Source organism: Amia ocellicauda, chromosome 3 (assembly GCF_036373705.1).
Source record: "Amia ocellicauda isolate fAmiCal2 chromosome 3, fAmiCal2.hap1, whole genome shotgun sequence".
Lineage (NCBI taxonomy): Eukaryota > Metazoa > Chordata > Actinopteri > Amiiformes > Amiidae > Amia > Amia ocellicauda.
Genome location: NC_089852.1, coordinates 42,621,767 through 42,642,532, shown reverse-complemented (window position 1 = coordinate 42,642,532; position 20,766 = coordinate 42,621,767). Strand labels below are relative to the sequence as shown.

General features: G+C 37.1%; 2 protein-coding genes across 2 annotated transcripts; both read right to left on the bottom strand.

Moving 5' to 3' along the window:
• Positions 1 to 162: 162 nt before the first annotated feature.
• On the bottom strand, positions 163 to 5,605 carry mmp20b (matrix metallopeptidase 20b (enamelysin)). The gene is made up of 11 exons (XM_066700093.1): positions 5,571 to 5,605; positions 5,011 to 5,095; positions 3,412 to 3,653; positions 2,967 to 3,115; positions 2,742 to 2,867; positions 2,464 to 2,622; positions 1,767 to 1,938; positions 1,421 to 1,554; positions 1,152 to 1,308; positions 919 to 1,022; positions 163 to 257 (listed from the first exon to the last, which is right to left on the bottom strand). The coding sequence occupies exons 1-11, from the start codon at positions 5,603 to 5,605 to the stop codon at positions 163 to 165; spliced, it is 1,458 nt and encodes a 485-aa protein (XP_066556190.1).
• Positions 5,606 to 10,128: 4,523 nt separating this feature from the next.
• LOC136747139 (matrix metalloproteinase-20-like) lies at positions 10,129 to 18,401 on the bottom strand. The gene is made up of 10 exons (XM_066700092.1): positions 18,390 to 18,401; positions 14,981 to 15,222; positions 14,663 to 14,811; positions 13,923 to 14,048; positions 13,327 to 13,509; positions 13,076 to 13,187; positions 11,553 to 11,686; positions 11,124 to 11,280; positions 10,797 to 10,900; positions 10,129 to 10,390 (listed from the first exon to the last, which is right to left on the bottom strand). The coding sequence occupies exons 1-10, from the start codon at positions 18,399 to 18,401 to the stop codon at positions 10,290 to 10,292; spliced, it is 1,320 nt and encodes a 439-aa protein (XP_066556189.1). The 3' UTR covers positions 10,129 to 10,289.
• Between the last annotated feature and the right edge of the window lie 2,365 nt (positions 18,402 to 20,766).

Genomic DNA, 20,766 nt, shown 5'->3' with positions numbered 1-20,766 from the left:
TGCACAGTCATATGTCTATTGTCAGTGTTAATGTTAATCATTAATATATATTCCACAGAAATATGCTCTGCTTTTTATTTGTGATAGTATTTATTTAGTTAATCTGAATATTCTAAAGGAAGTGCTTGTTCTGTTGACCTCGTCTTTCTTGGCTGTGACCGCCTATGTATGCGTGCTGCACTGTGGTTTCAGCAGTGGCTCAGATATCCTCACCACACATTCCTGGTAGTACACAATCTGTGTCAGCCTGCTTGTGTCTGCAACAGAAACCCACAGATCACCCAACCTAAGAGGCGTTGAGCTCTGTTGCATAGACAGGGCAGCTCTTTACACATAATTGAGAACATTAGATATTTCATAAGATGTTGTGTGCGAATGTAGACACTCAGTATCTACAATTGTAAAATAAACAAACTAACACACACAAATGTATGGTTATGCATAAGTATTTATTATGTACTTATTTTAAAAATGAAAATAAGAGAGGTTTGTAACACACACATAACAGAAAAACACCATTATTCAAAATTAGGTGAAACTGAACACAGAATAATTCTCAGGTGCAACAACAATATGTATAAATACAGCCGGTAATAACGTGTCATCTGTAATTCTTGCTTAGCATCCCAGCCAACTAATTGCTTTCACACTCTGAACCACTTGCTTCTTGATATTGTCGTATTTATGTACTTCCCTTCCACAAAAGAAGTAGATGAAACCTGGAGAAAAAAGTGTAAAATAGGGGAGGAAGTGAGTACAAACACAAAATTAAAAAGGTTTGTTCTTAGTAAATTCAATTTAAAGCATTTTCTTCACCATGCTAGAGTCTCAAATGAATACACAACTTATGCTTAATTCAATATGTATTCAAATAACTAACTACAGATCCCCCCACTTGTTCTAGAACAAGATACTTGCCTTCTATCTCGCTGGTCGCATTTATTTTGGTGTTAATCCCTGGGAAGTCATCAATGATGTTTCTGGGATAAAAGTCTTCCATGGCTCTGGTAGTTTCATTGTAACTTTTAAATAAAATATAAATAAAAACAGAATTAAAACAGAAATATAAGTCACTTGGTCATGTGAAGAAAATAAATTAATCTATAATAATTAGATTTTCTGTATTTTAGTGCTGTACAAAAAGCATGTACCTCCAGTACTTGTCATTGGCAAAGAAGAGTGTGTTTCCAGTCTTGCTTAAGTGTACAGCGGCATCAATCTTTCTCAGCTGCTTTGGGAATCCCAGTTTAGAGATGGGTTGTGGTCGGCTTTTCATTTGAGACAGCTTCACAGTCCAATAGCTGGATCCTTGGTGGAGACAGACAGACAAGTGAAGATTAAATCCTGATTCAGTGTTTATAAATGTATTTATTTTTACCATAAGGAAAAAAAATCACAATAAAGCTGAGATGGTGCATACCTTTAAACAGGTACAAGGATGATTGCTTGGGAACAGAGTATGCAGCATCAATGCCAGAGTAAGTGTTTGACATGAAGGTATTGATGGGTCTTTCTTTTAAATCCGGTTGCTGCCCATGTTTGATCCATGTATACCTTAGCAAGAAGAACATTGAAATATGCATATCATAATACAAATCATCCTGTTTTTTTAAACTGGTATCTTTAGACCCAAGGCATTCAACTCTAACTAAAAGCTGCCATGAATATGTCAAACAATTACCTTGTGCAGTCTGGCTTAAAGAAGCAGAAAAAGAAGTAATACCACCATGCCAATAGAAAATTTAAAAAGCAACCAAATATATTACCTGTCTTTAAAAAACAAGATGTCTTGTCCCAAATTCGCTACAGCATCAAATGACATGTCAGGGTTACATTTGTCCTGAACTTGAATTGGAAAAGCAGATTTGTGACGCCGTGGAGAGAAAAAAAAACTCCAGTCATATCTTGGATAATACATTTGGATACGTCTTTTGGGTCCTGGAAGACGACACACATGAGCAATTAACACTGACACATTCTTTGAAATAGGCTTTGTGAAAGGAGATTGATCAGATTAAGCTAATAATTAATTTCAAATGTAATCTTCAGTTTTCATGTATTATTAACAACAACAACAACAATAGTTTCAGCTACTGTTAGTATAATGAAATATTTACGTTTCCAGTGTGAAAAAAAGTCACGAATCTTTCTGATTATGTGTATATCAATTTTTAATTTTATTTTGAATTATTTAATGTATTTAGACTACTTAATTTTTTTTATTGGTGCATTAGACAAACTATGCAAGTGGTAACAAAGGGGTGACATTTTTTTTTAATACCTAATGAATCTTACAGTCTTAATCAATAATGCATTGAGTGGTTATTTGCGAAACTACAACAGTCCACGATATCAATAGTACAGCTTCACATGACCTCATATGCTGTTAATACATTCATACACAATTTGCATTATACCATGCATCGGTTGCAGGCTTTTGACTGGTCTAGTGTACAGTCTTACCATACAGAGCCTGGAGCTGTCGTATGTCTTCACTGGAGAGCAGGTTGGCAGGGTTTCGTATCTTGTACGTGGGGTACATCAGAGATTCTGGAAGTCTGGAATGTCTTAAGCCCAAAGCATGGCCAAATTCATGTGCCGCCACTAGGAACAAGTTGAACCCTAGAAATGTTAATAATAATGGATAAAAAAATTGGCCTCCATTAATCACTGTGACCACTCCAACCAAATAAACAGCATGCTTTTCATTAATAATAAAACATTGCAACTTGTAAGAAGACCTTCTGATCCATCTGTCCACTTTTCATCATCATCGAAGTGAGTGTCCCCCCCGATACCTTCTCCCGGCCCGAATGCGTGGGCCAGCGTCCCTTGTGGACCATCGAATGGGAAGGAATCTCCGTGCTCTACCGCAGTTTTGGACACAGAGACAGAGTTGAAGTCAGGAAGCTTTGTTGTCATCCTTGTTGATATGTTTATTAAATCAGCTTTCCATCCTCACCTACCATAAGTTCCAAACTCAATCATGATATCTGCGTTGCCAGAGTCTGATCTGAGAAAAATCAAGGGGCTAACAACGCTCCAGACTCGCAGGGCCGAAGTGATAAGGGAATCCACTGTATCTGTGGGCAAGTCCTCGGTGTACCGTCCAATGCTGTGATATGACACATGTGCACTTTATTATGTAGGTGTGCTGTGTGGAGAGTGTATTTATACCATACATATATGTGCATGACCTTTTAATCAGATTCTCATTACAATTGGTCACGTTTCCTGTTTTAACATTAAAACACAATCAACAAAATCTCAAATTAATTCAAAGACATTTCTGCACACGGAAACAGATTTGACAGAAAAGTGCACTGCAAGGTATAGAAGGTCAGTAAACATGTATGCGCACTTTTCATTGTGTCACATGATTGGGTTGGGTGAATTTTGAAGATATTTTACCTATATGTTAAGATGTTCTTTTTCCACCTTGTGACCTGGCCATGTGGACTGTAGTTCTGTACGTCTGGAAGACCACACCGCGGGGTCTTCATGATTTTGATGGTTTGTGAATCGAGGGCACCGGTGACATTGAGGCCAAAAAACGCCTGCATCTCTCTCACTTTGGAGGCAAAAGACACGCTGCTCCTCTTGCTACGATTACTAGGCCCCTCTTCCAGATTGTAGAAACGCTGCAGGAATTCCTAGGAGAAGAGATGCAGGAGTAGATCTTAAAGCAATAGCTAGATATTGCAGCTCTTTGTGATTTGGTATCCCTTAATGTCAGTCCATACTTCCCTTTGAATGCCTGTTAGCTTCATGCTTCATAACTTAATTAAGGTTCCACTGGAAACATGTAAAATTAAAAACAAGAAGGTCATCTCTATCTGAATAGCTGAGTAATAACTCCAGAATCAGTAGCTTTTCCAATCACTATACCAGCACTTTTGAAAAAATACCAACTCCATGCTAGACTTATATAAATTATATATAATTAAAATAATAATAATAATATATACGGCAGCCCTATTATTTATTGTAAAACATGAGAAAATGTATATAGTTATGGTGCTGTTCTCCATGGCAATGCGCCTTCTCCATCGCTCGCGCCTACTTCCAGCGCACGTGAAAACATGCATTGAAAAATACGTTCCACTAGACCTAGAGAAAACAATAAAGTAATGGACACTTTGTTATTAAACTTCCAAAACTAGTGGAGTACATATAGGTCCCTGCTTCTGTGGATGACAAAGGTCGTGTAAATGCAGGAACTGAATTAAAAACAAATTAACCATCTTCTTTGAGGGAGAGAACAAGCAATGACAGCGACACTCATTCATGTAAGTTAATCTTGCAGTGGACATTTTTCTAATTAGTGTTAGCAGTGGTTGGAGAAATCAAAAAACATGAGTGGTTTATAGTGACTTAATGTAACATAATATCTTAAAAACACAATAATAACTTATATATATATATATATATATATATATATATATATATATATATATAATAGGCATTTCTACATTTGTCTGTTTTCACACTTAAGTTAAAATATCAAATGAAAAAACATTTTTCTTTCTCAGAGGTGCAGCAGTTAAAATGGGCTGCAGGACTACAGCAACAGTTTTTTCTTTTTCATACCATACTTTTAAATTTCCATTTGACCACTATATATATTGCTATGTTGCAGTATAAATAATCAATAAAGAAAATCTTATTGTTTTAATGCATGAAAATGTATATAACTAAAGAATATTATGCTATTTTCCCCATGATTCCACATTTGTAAAATATACATTTTATAAAATACAATCAATTAAATACAGTCTAACTACTTATTTTAGGCACGTCTGGTAAACTTCCTAAAAATAGAAATGCCGTTTGCAAAGCCATGTTTTCTATTCGAGCCACGTCCATTTTGAATTTTAAAGGTCTTTAATTCTCCTTTAACTTCAGTAATTTCACTTAAGATTGTCTCAGTTCAATAGTCTTAATGCCAAATTCTCAGGGTATAAGAGTTTGGAAGAATGTAAGCATGTGCAGATGAAAGTGGGTACTTACTGTTGCCAGTGTCAGGGAATTGGAAGCAGCTCCATTGGGATGTTCATGGATGCTTTCTTCTTTGAATTCTGATACAGGTGCAGTACTACAAACACCCGCGTGAACCAAGGTAAGAGCCCAAGAAATAAAAACATGCCTCATATCTATAAATAAGTCTAAAATATACAACTTGGAGAGCTCAGGTTGATTTCTACTTCTCAAACCAAACCAGCCGAACGTAAGATCTAAATCATGCTGAACGTAATGGAGGCGTCTTATAACGTGTGCCATCATGGCTCTGATTCACCTAAAACCATGAAAGCCTCAAACAGCAGCATGAAATGAGGGAGTGGTTAGAGTTGGTCAAAGGGGACAAAACCCTTTTGGTCAGGACACAAAAAACGTTTGTTTGTGTTTATGAACCAAACAAGATAGAATTAAGCTCCTGACGAGTTAAGAAATACCACCAGATGGAAAACATGGTTTGGCTGTCTTTGAACTGTAGGTTATGGATAATTTTCTAAGGTTACAGACTCCTGTATGAAAAATTAATTTATGGTTAAGAATTATTTGCATCTTACTGAGGTCCACAGAACTTGGACACTGTATTAGGCATTGTTTATTATAATTATTATAATAGACTTAAGCAAGTATTTCATAGCCACTGAATTTGATTAGATTTTACATTAACATAATAACTTAAGAAGGGATGATTGCAAAGTTTAATTATATATTTGATTCAAGAACAATTTTAGGCAATATTATTAGTACATCTAGATAAACCAGAATATTGATATACAGACAATTAGACAGAACAATAGAAAGGTGGACACATGGGATGGGCATGGTTCACTGTATCTCTGATAGGGCTGCTGTTAATAATATACCTCCTCACTGCCTTGCAATGCTATTTTCTGTTTAAGGGTGTTGATGATAAGGCCTGATTTTACTCAAGCTCCCATTTTACCCCTGTAAACAACAATTACATTTGCTAAAAGGTCAGGTTGAGAAACACCTACTCCAGCACCTATTTTGACTCCAGCCCTACTCTTATTATAGATGGTATCACAGTGCGTCATACTTTATGACAGGGCCGCTGCAGTTATGAAGATTTGCTGGCTGTTTCTACTGAGACAATAGAGTGTGCTTTTTTAAGTATATGTTCATCATTTGATTTGAAGACATATTGTGTTACATGTGGGAAAACACAGCGTACATTTTTCTAATACCAGGAAAAGAGCAGTTGAACAAGAACAATTAAAAGATGAATGAGTTTGTTTCATAGAAGGCATTTACAGTGTGCATGAAGTACAGTTGTTTAGTCAACAGATACCCCTGTCTATCCACAGGAATAATCCCATTGTATTCCTTACGTGCAGAGATATTGATTTTGGTTTGTAAATTAAACAACTTAAAAATATATATATTTAATACATTACAGTCATCATATTAGGCAATTATCTGCTCATTAGTGACTGTGGCTTTAAGTGACTGTGGATTGCCTGTCATTTGTAAAAGTTTCTGTTTTAGTCTGTTTCCCCACTCAATGTTGAAATGTTAAGAAGTGCTTTTAAGCCAAGACTGCTATTATTTTCCATTAAAACTATGCAACTAAACAATAATTCCACAATCTACTACCACTCATAATAATAATAATAATAATAATAATAATAATAATAATAATAATAATAATAATAATAATAACAATAACAATAATAATAATAATAATGTGTTTACAGTGAGGGAAAAAAGTATTTGATCCCCTGCTGATTTTGTATGTTTGCCCACTGACAAAGAAATGATCAGTCTATAATTTTAATGGTAGGTGTATTTTAACAGTGAGAGAGAGAATAACAACAAAAAAATCCAGAAAAATGCATTTCAAAAAAGTTATAAATTGATTTGCATGTTAATGAGGGAAATAAGTATTTGACCCCTTCGACTTAGTACTTGGTGGCAAAACCCTTGTTGGCAATCACAGAGGTCAGACGTTTCTTGTAGTTGGCCACCAGGTTTGCACACATCTCAGGAGTGATTTTGTCCCACTCCTCTTTGCAGATCCTCTCCAAGTCATTACGGTTTCGAGGCTGACGTTTGGCAACTTGAACCTTCAGCTCCCTCCACAGATTTTCTATGGGATTAAGGTCTGGAGACTGGCTAGGCCACTCCAGGACCTTAATGTGCTTCTTCTTGAGCCACTCCTTTGTTGCCTTGGCTGTGTGTTTTGGGTCATTGTCATGCTGGAATACCATCCACGACCCATTTTCAATGCCCTGGCTGAGGGAAGGAGGTTCTCACCCAAGATTTGACGGTACATGGCCCCGTCCATCGTCACTTTAATGCGGTGCAGTTGTCCTGTCCCCTTAGCAGAAAAACACCCCCAAAGCATAATGTTTCCACCTCCATGTTTGACGGTGGGGATGGTGTTCTTGGGGTCTTTCCTCCTCCTCCAAACACAGCGAGTTGAGTTGATGCCAAAGAGCTTGATTTTGGTCTCATCTGACCACAACACTTTCACCCAGTTCTCCTCTGAATCATTCAGATGTTCATTGGCAAACTTCAGACGGGCCTGTACATGTGCTTTCTTGAGCAGGGGGACCTTGCGGGCGCTGCAGGATTTCAGTCCTTCATGGCGTAGTGTGTTACCAGTTGTTTTCTTGGTGACTATGGTCCCAGCTGCCTTGAGATCATTAACAAGATCCTCCCGTGTAGTTCTGGGCTGATTCCTCACCGTTCTCATGATCATTGAAACTCCACGAGGTGAGATCTTGCATGGAGCCCCATACCGAGGGAGACTGACAGTTATTTTGTGTTTCTTCCATTTGCGAATAATCGCACCAACTGTTGTCACCTTCTCACCAAGCTGCTTGGCGATGGTCTTGTAGCCCATTCCAGTCTTGTGTAGGTCTACAATCTTGTCCCTGACATCCTTGGACAGCTCTTTGGTCTTGGCCATGGTGGAGAGTTTGGAATCTGATTGATTGATTGCTTCTGTGGACAGGTGTCTTTTATACAGGTAACGAGCCGAGATTTGGAGAGTCCCTTTAAGAGAGTGCTCGTAATCTCAGCTCGTTACCTGTATAAAAGACACCTGGGAGCCAGAAATCTTGCTGATTGATAGGGGATCAAATACGTATTTCCCTTATTAACATGCAAATCAATTTATAACTTTTTTGAAATGCGTTTTTCTGGATTTTTGTTGTTGTTATTCTGTCTGTCACTGTTAAAATACACCTACCATTAAAATTATAGACTGATAATTTCTTTGTCAGTGGGCAAACGTACAAAATCAGCAGGGGATCAAATACTTTTTTCCCTCACTGTATATAACACCTTTCATATGACATTCCGAAGAACTTCACGTAAGGAAAAAAGTAATTTGTTATACACTACTAGATAGTATCTGGTCACTGCAAGAAACAGTTGTAGTAAATTTGAAGACTCCTGGCGATGTTGAAGTCAAGCAGATTAAAGAGTGTACCAAGTCTGGCAAATTGTATTATAACAGAGATAACAGACTCTCTGAAGGACAGGGCACAGTTATGACACAAAGAGTTTTTGGCAGCTGGACTAGACCACGACTGATGTTCACCACGCAGACAAAATTATTCACTTTTGAAAAGTGATGGTAGAGAATGACGTAGAAAAAAATAAAAGTGTGATATATCTATCTGTACGGGTAGAGAAAAGCAGCTGTGTCGCTTCAAATGTAATTGCAACATGTCAGACACCAGCATTTAATCCTGACTGATGCAGCTGAATTCAGGAAGTGCGTGTTCATAACATTTAGTTAATCTCTCAGCTTTGCAGAAGAGCTCCTACTGTACTTAGTCACCACACAGCCTTGAACCTCTAAGCACCTTCAACTCATATTCCCTGAGGAGAGTCATGCATACATCAGGGTAGAGAAAAAACAGGGGGGGACAAACTCTTTATGGTTTAGATTGACCAATAGGATTGTAGGATTGAACATTTTTGTGAATGGGGATAAAGAAATTATATTTGTATACCTATCTTGTTTTCATCTGACTTTATCATTGGGGAATTCAATTATTTGTGCTCTAATCTTCATACACTGTGAGGTCTTTACTTACCCAATATGTTTTTATTGTTATGCAGTTGCACAGAGAGCAGGTAGAGAGTTTCATGTTTTGAACATTTGCAAGTACATTCAATAGCTTTACAGGAACACATTTCAGTAAATCTGTTACATTGTAGTTGCACAAGCACATTGTACTTAATAGAGTGCTGTCACATCCTGCAACAATACTTTTAATAATTCTCCACAATTTCACAAAATAGGAACTAGTTCTCAAAGTGCATGCACTGTCACATCACATCCAGCATGTACTGAGGGATGTCATTGTCCTAATTATGTCAACAGTGTCTAGCTTAGTTTCTTCAGTTTCACATCTGATACTTCTTCAGGGTGTTTGTTAGGGTTAAATTAGGGTTTGAGAGGCAGCACATACTATCTCAACACTTTATAACTGGAATCAGTATGGTTACCACATTTTATAACAGGTGGCACTGGAGACATTGAAAACGATACAAAAACAACTGCTTTAGGCTTTATACAAAGTGTAAAAAAAGAGAAAGGGATATATTATCAGTAAAGCCAGCTTTTCATAAACTGTACATACAGTCATTTGAATAAGAATGACATCCTATTGGATATAATAATACATCGCATAAAACGTTTTTTCTTACAATACCATCAAAGCTCTTTTTAGACATTTTCAGTTTTTGTATGTGCTATTGTGTTCTTTAGTGTTTAATCATCTGATATGTTCACATATGTTTTGAAACTAATCCTGTTGCAATGTATTTCAATAACATGGGAGTTGGTATTTAACTATTTTCCTTTCGGCAGATAGTGTTAAATGTTACGTTTTTTATGTTACCCACATGACAAGCTTTTTGATCATTGCATGAACACTGGCTTTAGTGTACTGGCAATATCAATGTTGTTGCTATAGTTAAACTGTCTGTCACTTTTAACACTGGCAAACACCATGGAGGAATTCCCTAAATGGCACAAGATCCTTACATGACAGAATTAAATTTCCTGTCTGTCTGTACATTACAAAAACATTCCTTACTTAGTAAATCAAATAGTTTTTCTTCTTCCCCTGTTTCTTATTAGTGGAGATACCCAAAACAGGATGCACAAAACATTGTGACCGCACAGAAGAAGGCAAGCTGTCTGTGTCGTGTCTGTACACTGTAGTTGGAACTGAAAAACTTGTTTTAGTGTTCCCTGGCCATCCCTGCCTCATGTTTCCATGATTTAGTGCCCATCAGCAGCCAAGCCAGGAATTGGCTTTAACAATGCGGATAACGTCCTCTCGCTCGCTGTCCAATTTGTAGGCATTGGGCCCTGAGAATAGGTACAGAAATCCTGGAAGAGGAGACAGTGTGCTAGTATTAAGTAATTTATCAGACACTATAAGGTAATTTACATGATATTTACATATGCAGAAAAAATATATAATTTCTACACATTACAGTGATGACTTAAACATGGCTCTGCTCACATCAGCATCAAATGCAGGGTCAATCACATAATTCTGTTATTCAGGGACAGACTTTGAGAAAAGAATAAGTAAAAGCTAACGACCACATGGAAGATGATTATACAACTAGTGTGTACATGCAACAAGCTGAGGTTGTTTTGGGTCCATCCCAGCTGTGTGGGAATTAAAATAGTTTTCTTGACACTGTTAATGATCTTACTGTCATGCTAGCGATCTCCATCGTTATTGATATGACTAATAATTTTAAAATTGTCTTATGGATGTTCTTACCATTCACTTCAACAGCAGCGTCAACTTTTCCCCTGATTCCTGAAAACTCCTCTTCAATTTTCTTTGGATAGCCTTCCTCCAATTGTGAATTTGCTTGATTGAAACTGAGAATCGAGGGAGATAAATGACAGAAAAAAACCATATTAATTGGGTTTTGGGTTTTCACATCCTATTTTGGAAGTGGATATCGATCCAGCTTCACATCGTAATAATACACACACATACATATATCTGTGGATCCTGTTTGATGTTGATATACACCTGATAAGGAATATAAAACATGCTTTAGTCTATCCATTCTATTCTATTCAGAAAGGATGTTCTTACCTATATAAATCATTTCCCACAAAGAACAGTGTCTGCTTCGTGTCTTTGAGATAAACAGCAGCATCCACATGTCTCACTCTGCTTGGGAGACCAAAGTCTGTGATGGATCTTGGTCCTCCGATCGTCTGTAAACCCCTTGATGTCCAATAATTTGACCCTGAAATGGTCCATAAAAAAACGCTTAGATACCGAGATTCATATTGAGATACTAAAAGAAAACAATATCTATATAGAAAGATGTATAATCGATATTGTCATCCCATTTTGTTTTTCATATTCGGTTAATCATCCGTGCCATGATTTATCCTATTGCAACCATGTATTAGTTGGTTCTCAGTCTGTCAGCCATCATATCACATTGTATTCACACAAAAAAAGACATTAGAGGCCATGAATACAGTCCAGTACACATCACCAGGTATGCAGTACCTTTAAAGAGATATGCAGTCCCCTTCTCTGGGACTTCATAAGCAGCATCGACATTGGTGAACAGCTGAGGGAAGGAACTGCGAATGTAGCTGGGACGGACATCTGTCAGCTGGGACTGCCTCCGCCACATATAGCTAAGGATAAACAGAAGGAAATCCACTTGGTTATTTCAAACTACTCTTAGAAATACTGTATGGGTGCATTTTATGTTAGACCTGGGGCCGGATTAAATCAAAACTTTGACCCACCAGCTAATAGCAAACTACAGACCTGTACATCATAGCGGTTACATTTCTGATTAGAAGAAAGTGGCATCTTACTAAAAATGAAGCCGCAACTGAGTACAGTTCTGTAGTTTTCTATTAGCAGGTGGGTCAAAGTTTTGATTTAATCCCAGCATTGGTCTTTAAAATGCTCAGAATTGGGACAGTGTTACTTAGACGTAGTTCTAAACATTTTGTAGCATTTCAACTGAACTTGTCTGAGGGCATGGTGAAGTCCATTGTCTGAGAGGGTAGGGGAAGCACAGGATAGGAGAGGAAAAACAGTGAGAAGAACAAGAGGTAGACTGACTTGTACTTCTCATTAGTGTCATTGCTCAATCTCCTGTGTTACTTTAAGTCTTAAGAAGCACTGCATCTAGATCTCTAGTAACCCAGGTGTTGGTCAGACACTTGTGGTTGTGTTGGACATTCTAGAGTTCTGTGGATAGCACTTCTCGAGAATTAGCGTACAAATTGCAAGCATATTTGTCATGTTAGTCCCGAGCTTTTTAACCTTGTTGTTACCTAAACGTTCTGAAAGCAGGAGAGAAAATACTTTACAGGTGTGCAATGTAACAAGGTATTATTATACAACTAAGACGAAAACTCTCAATCAAAACAGAACGCAGAAGCTGAATAAGCACTGTTATCTTGTTTTCTTCTACGGCCTTACGACATTTTTTTAACCGTAGTTAAGATCAGGGATTTTTTTCAATCATGCTGCGCTTGACTCATTTCTGCACCAGTTTTGTTTCTTCTTTTTTTTTCATGGACTTGCAAATTGAAAAGTATCGCCTTTTGCCTTTAATTATAGCTCCCCTGGCTAATCTGGTAGTGAAGGTGTTATAATTGACCAGAGAAGGCATGTCTGTATGGAAAGAGCTGAGGCAAAACTGAAAACTGCAAGTTGCAATGGCTGAGGTGTATAATTATAAAACTGGTAATGCTTTCTCCACTGTAAATATGTATTATGAGTAACTGCTGGCTGTGATGCCAAAGGAGTTGTGGCCCATGTGCTGTTTTGGAAAGTCAGGAACTTCTGTTTTATGAAGTATTTAAATTTATTTTTTATTAGTATTAATTATGGTTTAAGTAGTAGGTAGAATTAAACTGCCTGCAGGGGTCTCCAGTTTCCCTTTTGTAAGCCTCTTGCATTCATATGGAATACCTACAGTAAACAATTAAAGCATAATATAGAAGCAAGATTGTATCCTTGTAGTGTTATATCATTGAAGTAAGATTTTGAATGTGCTCCCTCACCCTTCCTTGAAGAACAGCAACTCATTTCCAACAACTGTTACAGCATCAAAGGTCATGTCATTCTCACACATGTTCGGGCTGCGATTAACTGGCCAGCTGGGAGATGGGGGGGCTGGCATGTGATTGTCCTCCTTCTCATGCTTCTCGTGTCTCTCGTTTATTCTGGTGGTAGCACCTACAAAATATAATTTTGATGAGAAAATGTTCATTAAAAAAAGTTTTGGTTTACTTTTGTGATGCTAATTATTCACTTAGCAGAGTCAGTAACTTACCATACAAAGCCTGAATGCCTTTCACATCATCGCTGGGTAGAGTGAAGCCTCGGGCATCCTGGTATTTGTAAGTTGGGAACATCAGCGCTGAGGGGTCACTGGAGTGTGCCAGACCCAGAGCGTGGCCCAACTCGTGGGCAGCCACTGTGAAGAGGTTAAATCCTGAAAGAGCACACATTAAGCAGAGTTTAAGAACACAGGGTGCCTCCTCATAGAATTTAGAAGAGAAGAAATACAACAACAACGTGGTATCGCTAAGGTGAGCATCAGGAAAACTGCACCTGTGTTACCAAGCCCATTTGAAACTCATTCTTTGTCAGATTTCAGAGCCTTCTCATTGCCATTAGCGCTAATCTATGGCTGCTTGTCATAAATCACACATTGCTGTCCTCAGTTAGCCTCCATAAAAATAAATAAAAACATGAAAACTTACACCATTCATTAGACCTCATAACACCAAACGCTGGCAGACAGACATAGAGTAAGCACTATGTAGGTATATATACACAAACTATATATATATATATATATATATATATATATATATATATATATATATGACAGAAACTAGGTACCATTGGTTCCCATGGTCCATTTTTCCTCATCATCGAAGTGCGTGTCTCCTCCCAGGCCCTCGGCTGGGGCGAAGGCATGAGCCAGAGTCCCCCGGGGTCCATCAAAAGGGTAGGCGTCTCCGTGAGCTGAGCAGGACAATACAAACACACCATCAAACAGACCACCCATGACCTGGTGTTTGTGTCAGTAACACACCATCCCCCTGAGCCTTACTGGTAACACTTCAGATTAAGGCCTGGATTATGGCAGTACTGTGGAGTAGTAAAATGCCCAGCTGTATAAATGGGTACAAATGTAAGTCGCCCTGGATAAGAGCATCAGCTAAATGACAAAAATAATAATAATAATAATAATAATAATAATAATAATAATAATAATAATAATAATAATAATAATAATAATAATAATTATATATCAGAACGTCAAGCCAGTGGTTAATCTCAGACTCCAAACGTGCCCCTTCATGGGTGTCTTACACTGAGCACCAGTTTTACATAATATAAATATATTATATGTATAACTGTTTATAAGCCTTTTTTTATTGGGCATCTTGGGGAGTAATGTGAAAATAGTATGCATCTGTTGGAAGCGATTAGGAACTGTTTTTACTGTTCCTACTATAGTGCGACTGTTCAGTATAAGGTATCAAATGCTTAGATTAATTTACCAGTCCATTTCAAATTAATGTTAATTTCCCCTTTTATTGCTATATTCATCATTCGAGAATTGAGAAAAGCACCTCCGACTTCAAAGGAGATCATGATATCGGCCTCCCCTCTCTGGATTTTTTGAAAATGCAGAGGCGTCACGCTGCTCCAGGCTTTCAGGCCCATGTCGATGGCATGATCCACTTCAGCTCTTGGCAGGGTAGAGGTGTACTTTGCTATCCTTTCAGAATAATTCAAAGAAGTGAAAAAACATGCATTTATTAACGTGCATTGTGAATAGGGATTTTGGAGATTTGATGAGATAACAGAAGTAGCCTATCAGAAAATGATATTGAAATACATATATACGCATAAAATAAAGTATGTGTTGTTTCTGATGTTTCTGATACCTGTAAGTTATGATGTTGGATTTCCACTTGGGCGTCCCAGGGAAGAGCCGGTAGTTTTCCACATCAGGGACTCCACAGCGGGGGGCTCGCATCATCTCCATTGTGCTATAATCCAGCTTCCCAGTAACTCTGAGCCCCAGAAATGCCTGCATCTTCCGCAGCTGTTCGGCCAGCGACGGGCTGGAGGCTCTCAACATGCCCACCCCAACTTCCTCTGGCTCGTAGTATTTAGAGAGATAGTCCTGTGTTTATTTATTTTTTTAACATTGGGGAAAGATGGAAATAATGTGAGAAATGCACAGCGCTTTTCACAAATGAACTGTGTCAGGTATTAGAATGGATGTGTCCCATAGAAGGTACAAGAAAACAACATACATAGGGTCTGTTTAGGATAAATAATAGCTAATATATATATATGAAGAGGTCAATTTTACTCAGCTGCCTTCATTATACAAAATGTTGGTTATTGGCTCTTGGCCTGTTGACATTACTGTGGTGTTTTTCAATCAGGAGTTTGTGGTGATTAGTCTTGGTTGCATAAACTATTTTTTTGCAGTTAGGTTTTATAAACACCATCTGTGAAAAATGAGTCTTGTTCAGTTGTATCATTGTTCCTGTGATAGAAGGTGAGATAAACTTCCCATGAGGCACATCTGATAATCAAAGTGCTAAAGCCTATTCGTCATAAAATAAGAATGAACAAGACAAGATTAAAATTAAAAACCTGTATATTATTGCTAGCAGAAGCTGTTAACTATACATTTTATTAATAAGAAGCTTTTAATTTGTTATAATGGTACTTAAACCCTCCTGTCTGTCTCTGTCTCTCTCTGTCTGTATTTATATGCATGTATATATATATATATATATATATATATATATATATATATATATATATATATATGTACACACACACATACATATATATATATATATATATATATATATAAGTTTGTGTGTGAATGTGTGTTATTGTGTGTGTGTTTGAAATAGATGCTTTAATTTCTGCAGGACAGACTGAGCTAGTATTTCAGCTAACTGCATTCCTTAAACTCCCTATACTTGTGTTAATGAGTGTACTTCAATGTACAATTTCCCACAACACCTCATGACCCTACATCTCAATGACCCATGACATAATTTATTTTATCCATCCTGTATTCTATTAATTAAACAGAAAGAGAGACAGAGAGAGATTACTTTCAACATATATTTACTAGAAAATATGAGGGATAAGAGATACATTATCTATCTGACAAAATCTATAATGAGACAACTGATTTTGTTCACAAATGTATCACGTCACAATCTGGAAGCAAGTAATATTTACAAACCTGGGCAAAATGATAATCTCTCCTCTTTTTGTTTCCATCCTGTTGCATCCTCCACTGAAAAGCTGAAGAGCACACAAGATTCACACACAGCAGTTCTAACAAACCCAGAGAAACAGGAAGGAACTTCATCTTTCTTCAAAAGTGTCTTATATGTATTTTTCTGATGGTAAGTCAAGCGACTGCGTGGAGGAGCTGGGCCTACGGTTCTTTTATACAGATAAGCAAGGATGTGTAATGAGTGTCAGGATGAATCATGTCTCAAATTCTAATTATACAGTTGAAATTTTAGATGATGGGGTTCAATTCTGGTTAAATAGGTAGCTGAAGAACAGTCAATACATCTAATGTAAGGATAAAGTCCACAAAGAGAAATCCCTTATAGGCTGCTAAGTGAATCAGAACAATTTTCAGTTGTCGACTGAATTTGTTTTCTGTTTGTTGAACCTTTACAGTTTGTTGCATATTTCTTGTGATTTTTTTGTTATGAACAAAGACAAGATCTTTTTAATTGAATGTCACAATGGGAGAGATATCGTTGGGAGAATTTGGATTCTGCATTTTGTTTGTTTGCTGATTGTGTCTCTAGATCCTGCATCAGATAAGACAGAAGAGAAGGCATGCAGGCATTGCATAACTGCAATGTTATGAATGGAAAGTTCCCTCACCTGGAAATAATGTATGCAAGGAATTACCTATCAGAGCTCCACAATGCTTATTTGTTCTGAAACTGTATGGATCCTTTCTAAATGATTAGACTGGTTATGTTACAAAATTTATCTGATCTGAACTCAGAAATGTATTGGACTTCCTGCAAAAATAAGACAGCATGCATGTTGGATAAAACATGGGTTCCTCCTTCTACACAATGCCTATTGTGAGTGTGATGAACAGGCTGATACTATTAAAACCCAACTGCACATCAAAACAGAGATGCACCAGGCCTGAGGTGATGCAGGCTGCTCTGTGATAATGGCTAGAGAAGGAACAAATCTTCTGAAAATTAGCCGAATGACAGTTTATTGTTGTTCTTTTTTTTTGTAGGTCTTTAATAAAGGAATGTGCAACTGAGTATGTACCTCTTTGTTGCAATTACCCTGACATATCTCTTAGTGTTTATCATGCAGTCTGAAAAGCAAAAGAAGGATTTACATCATTAATATTGTGTGGTGGGTGGATGAATATGTACATTCATATCCACACAATTGTGCTCTTCTTGTTGTTCTTCTATTTCTTCTGAGTTATGAGTTTATTAGCAAGCTTTATCTAGTCCAAGAACTAGTCACATATCTGTGAATCAGCAGCTCTAATGTGCTTTTCTAAAACCTGTGTAAATGTCTGTCAAAGTCAAACTGTATATTAAGTTCGTCACTTGGAAAGAATCCAAAACCTGACAAGACAAATTAAAACTCCTTACTGCATTTTCCTAAACCATCATCCTTTAAGAATATTTGGCTATCATTTAGAAGAGAAAACATGTGAGTTAAATAAGTGATTGTGTAATATTTATCAAAGGGACTGTGCTTTTGCTTCTGTAAAAGATTGATGGAAAAAACACTTCTAATGTAAATTATGAAAGACTTTTACAAAGAACACTTTCCGAGGATACAATGGCTATATTCCATAATCATGGAAGTTAATCTCATAAAGTACATTGCCATCTTAATCTTGTAATGAAATCTGCTTATCCAAACACCATTTATAATCAGATATGTGCGAGGTAAGACTTTGTATTTATGACTGTCAGTGAAAGCGATTTTTTAGTAATCATCAGAAATCTATTAGAATAAATAAAAATGTATTTATTCTCAGCTGCGCTTTACAGCACACGACATTCCTGCAGGGGTAAAAATATCAGCGCTAAAAAGCTGCTGTCATTTGTTGTGACTGAGAGTGTATTATGACAGCATTCTCAGAGCCCTGGTTACTTTTATAGATGTAGTAGCATTGACGCAATTCCTGTGAAGATTTTGAAAGATATGGGACTTATGTGCACTTATGTATTGTACAATCTTTTGTTAAGCCTTAAATGAATAATTTTCATTTGGCATCATGGAAGAGCATCAATTAGGCAGTACGAATTCCGTCATCGCTATATTTACGTGTGCTGGCTAAGTCATTTCAGAGTGACGTCTTTTATGCAAAACAGTGAAGTGTCATTATTGGTAGAACTCCATGACGGTCACCAGACCAGAGATCAAGCTTGATAGGAAATCACACCTTAAGTGTGCACTTTTTAGGTATCTTCACTGGCAGCTCTCTACGGCTTGACACTAAGTCTTCTAAGTCTGTAGCAGAAGACTGCTGGTGCACTGTGGGGATGTCTCTGTGCTGAGGAAAAGGAGCTTCTTTTGGGTTGGGTCTCTATTTTGATGAGAACAATCCTGATAAATAATGACCTCAGGCTTGTGTAATTCCTGTTAGAAGATTCTTGTTATGAATTCCTACATAGTTTGTGAGATTGTATACAACTGCCTGGATACCAAATTAAAAAATAAACAAGTGCTATAGTTCAGTTCATGCATGTGAGTTTTTTCCCACACTCTAAAAATTACATGAAAATGAAAACCGCACTTTCGACATGAAGCTTCTAGTTGCATTAAGGCATATTAGTAATGCATCTAGATGCGTGTCATTCAATTCTCTGTGCATTTGTCTCCTCTGGTCTGTAATTTCACAACAAGCTGCCTGATGCAGTATTATCTAGAGATCTTTGTTTTTTTCCCCCTCCTTAACATCCAAGCATACCTGTTTCAAAACACTACCAGCAATGCATGTGCAATACGTCTTTAATTACTAAGTTGATACCTTAATGCCCTTTTATCACTTAACTAAGAACAATAACCTTAAGAACAACTTTGTTTAACAAACTCCTGGTAATAATGAGCTAAGACACATATTAATGCACTGCTTTTTTTTTTTTTTTTTTCCTTCGTGCATTACTAATGATGTTCTTGCAGTTTGTATTGTATAGTTCTGCTGTACTGGTCAATTTAGAGATTAATTCACCAAGGAACCACAGCCATTCATAGTTTGCAAACAGTACATAAAGATTGAAATACTATCTCTTGTGGAATTTGTCTTCATAGTCACTTTAATAGGTATAGAATTGATATTTCTAGATTTGTGGATTGCCTCTCACTAACCTCTTTTGGGAATAGGGCTGTATGATTACAACTATATCGGTGGAGAACAGCTTTGTGTAATCAAAGTGATCTATTCTGTGCTATATCACTCTGTGTTTAAAGTAATCTCTGTGTGGGAATATGCTCAGTGATCAGGTATATGTCTGTGTGGAATAGGGCTCTGAAGTATATCATCATTTTGCTATAACAGTAATTCCTGTGTGGACTATCTGCAATCAAAGAAATCTGTACCATAATTAAGGTACATTCCCATTTAATTTTCATTCATGTCTGTGAAGGGGTTTTAGGAAAGGGCCTCTGATGTTGTGTCATGTCTTTAGTTTTCTTGGGCGTCCCTATCAAAGGTCCACCAGAGATCCTGCTAGTAAGATTTAGGCCTATTATTCGGCTTAAGCCCAACCCACAGAAGTGATTTGAATAAAAACGCTCGACTGATATGTATACAGATATACCTTGCTTTGCTCTAGTGATAGGTTCCAGAACAATTTGTGCAGAGCAGAAATACATTGATGGGGATAAGTTTCATGACTGTGAAAACAAACATGAAAATAAGTGAAATACTAATACAAATGCGCTGCTAATCAGTAAAGTAATTTTATTAACTATCAATAATTCTTAAAAAAACTATAAACTCAACAAAAGTATTGATATTTTAGTTTTAATCTGCTGAAGTTCCTGACCCCTAACTAATGCTCTTTCTTCACCATCTTAGATTCTCTCTCAGAGCTTTCACATTTCACGTTTTGGGTCCATTTTCATTATAATTATTTTAGTGCCTTTTTAAAATTCCTATTACATACAGAAATAAATACACAAATGTATAAATAAAGTAGCCTTTATTTATACATTTGTGTATTTATTTGCATTACATGTCTTGAAGTAACGGAGCATGCGGTCTAAAGCATGCCTTGTGCAGCACCTGGAAGCTGCGAGATAAGGATGAAACAAGTGAATGGCAGCTTCTAACCAGGAAAGGTCCAGGTCCAGGAAAGCAGAGGATAAAGCAGGGTTTTTATGCCTCTAGTGGGGACCTGCGGTATTTGTTCCATAGACTATAATGGGGGGCTATTATACATGTGACGGAGCTGACAGAAATCTGCCTTAAATCCGTCAAATCTGAATGCAAATCCGGATGTAGTGTATTTAGTTGTAGGTTGAGGGGCATTTTGTATTTGCCAGTATTACTGTAAAATCAATTTGCTAGTTTTTATTAAAAACATTTTTTTTTTAATGAAATATTTAACACATTTTATTTAAATGCTGTAAATGTGAAATAGAGCTGAAAAAACTTCAGCTCATATTCCTAAAA

What these genes read in the sequence shown, in the direction of transcription:
- mmp20b (XM_066700093.1), bottom strand. Translation starts at nt 5,605, where the DNA reads ATGCCTAATACAGTGTCCAAGTTCTGTGGACCTCA. An exon ending in ACAGCTCCAGGCTCTGTATG is followed by an intron (nt 1,939 to 2,463) that starts GTAAGACTGTAC and finishes GTCGTCTTCCAG; the next exon opens with GACCCAAAAGACGTATCCAA. An exon ending in ATCTTGTTTTTTAAAGACAG is followed by an intron (nt 1,555 to 1,766) that starts GTAATATATTTG and finishes CTTCTTGCTAAG; the next exon opens with GTATACATGGATCAAACATG.
- LOC136747139 (XM_066700092.1), bottom strand. An exon ending in GATCTCCTTTGAAGTCGGAG is followed by an intron (nt 14,049 to 14,662) that starts GTGCTTTTCTCA and finishes TGTCCTGCTCAG; the next exon opens with CTCACGGAGACGCCTACCCT. An exon ending in ATGGACCATGGGAACCAATG is followed by an intron (nt 13,510 to 13,922) that starts GTACCTAGTTTC and finishes GTGCTCTTTCAG; the next exon opens with GATTTAACCTCTTCACAGTG.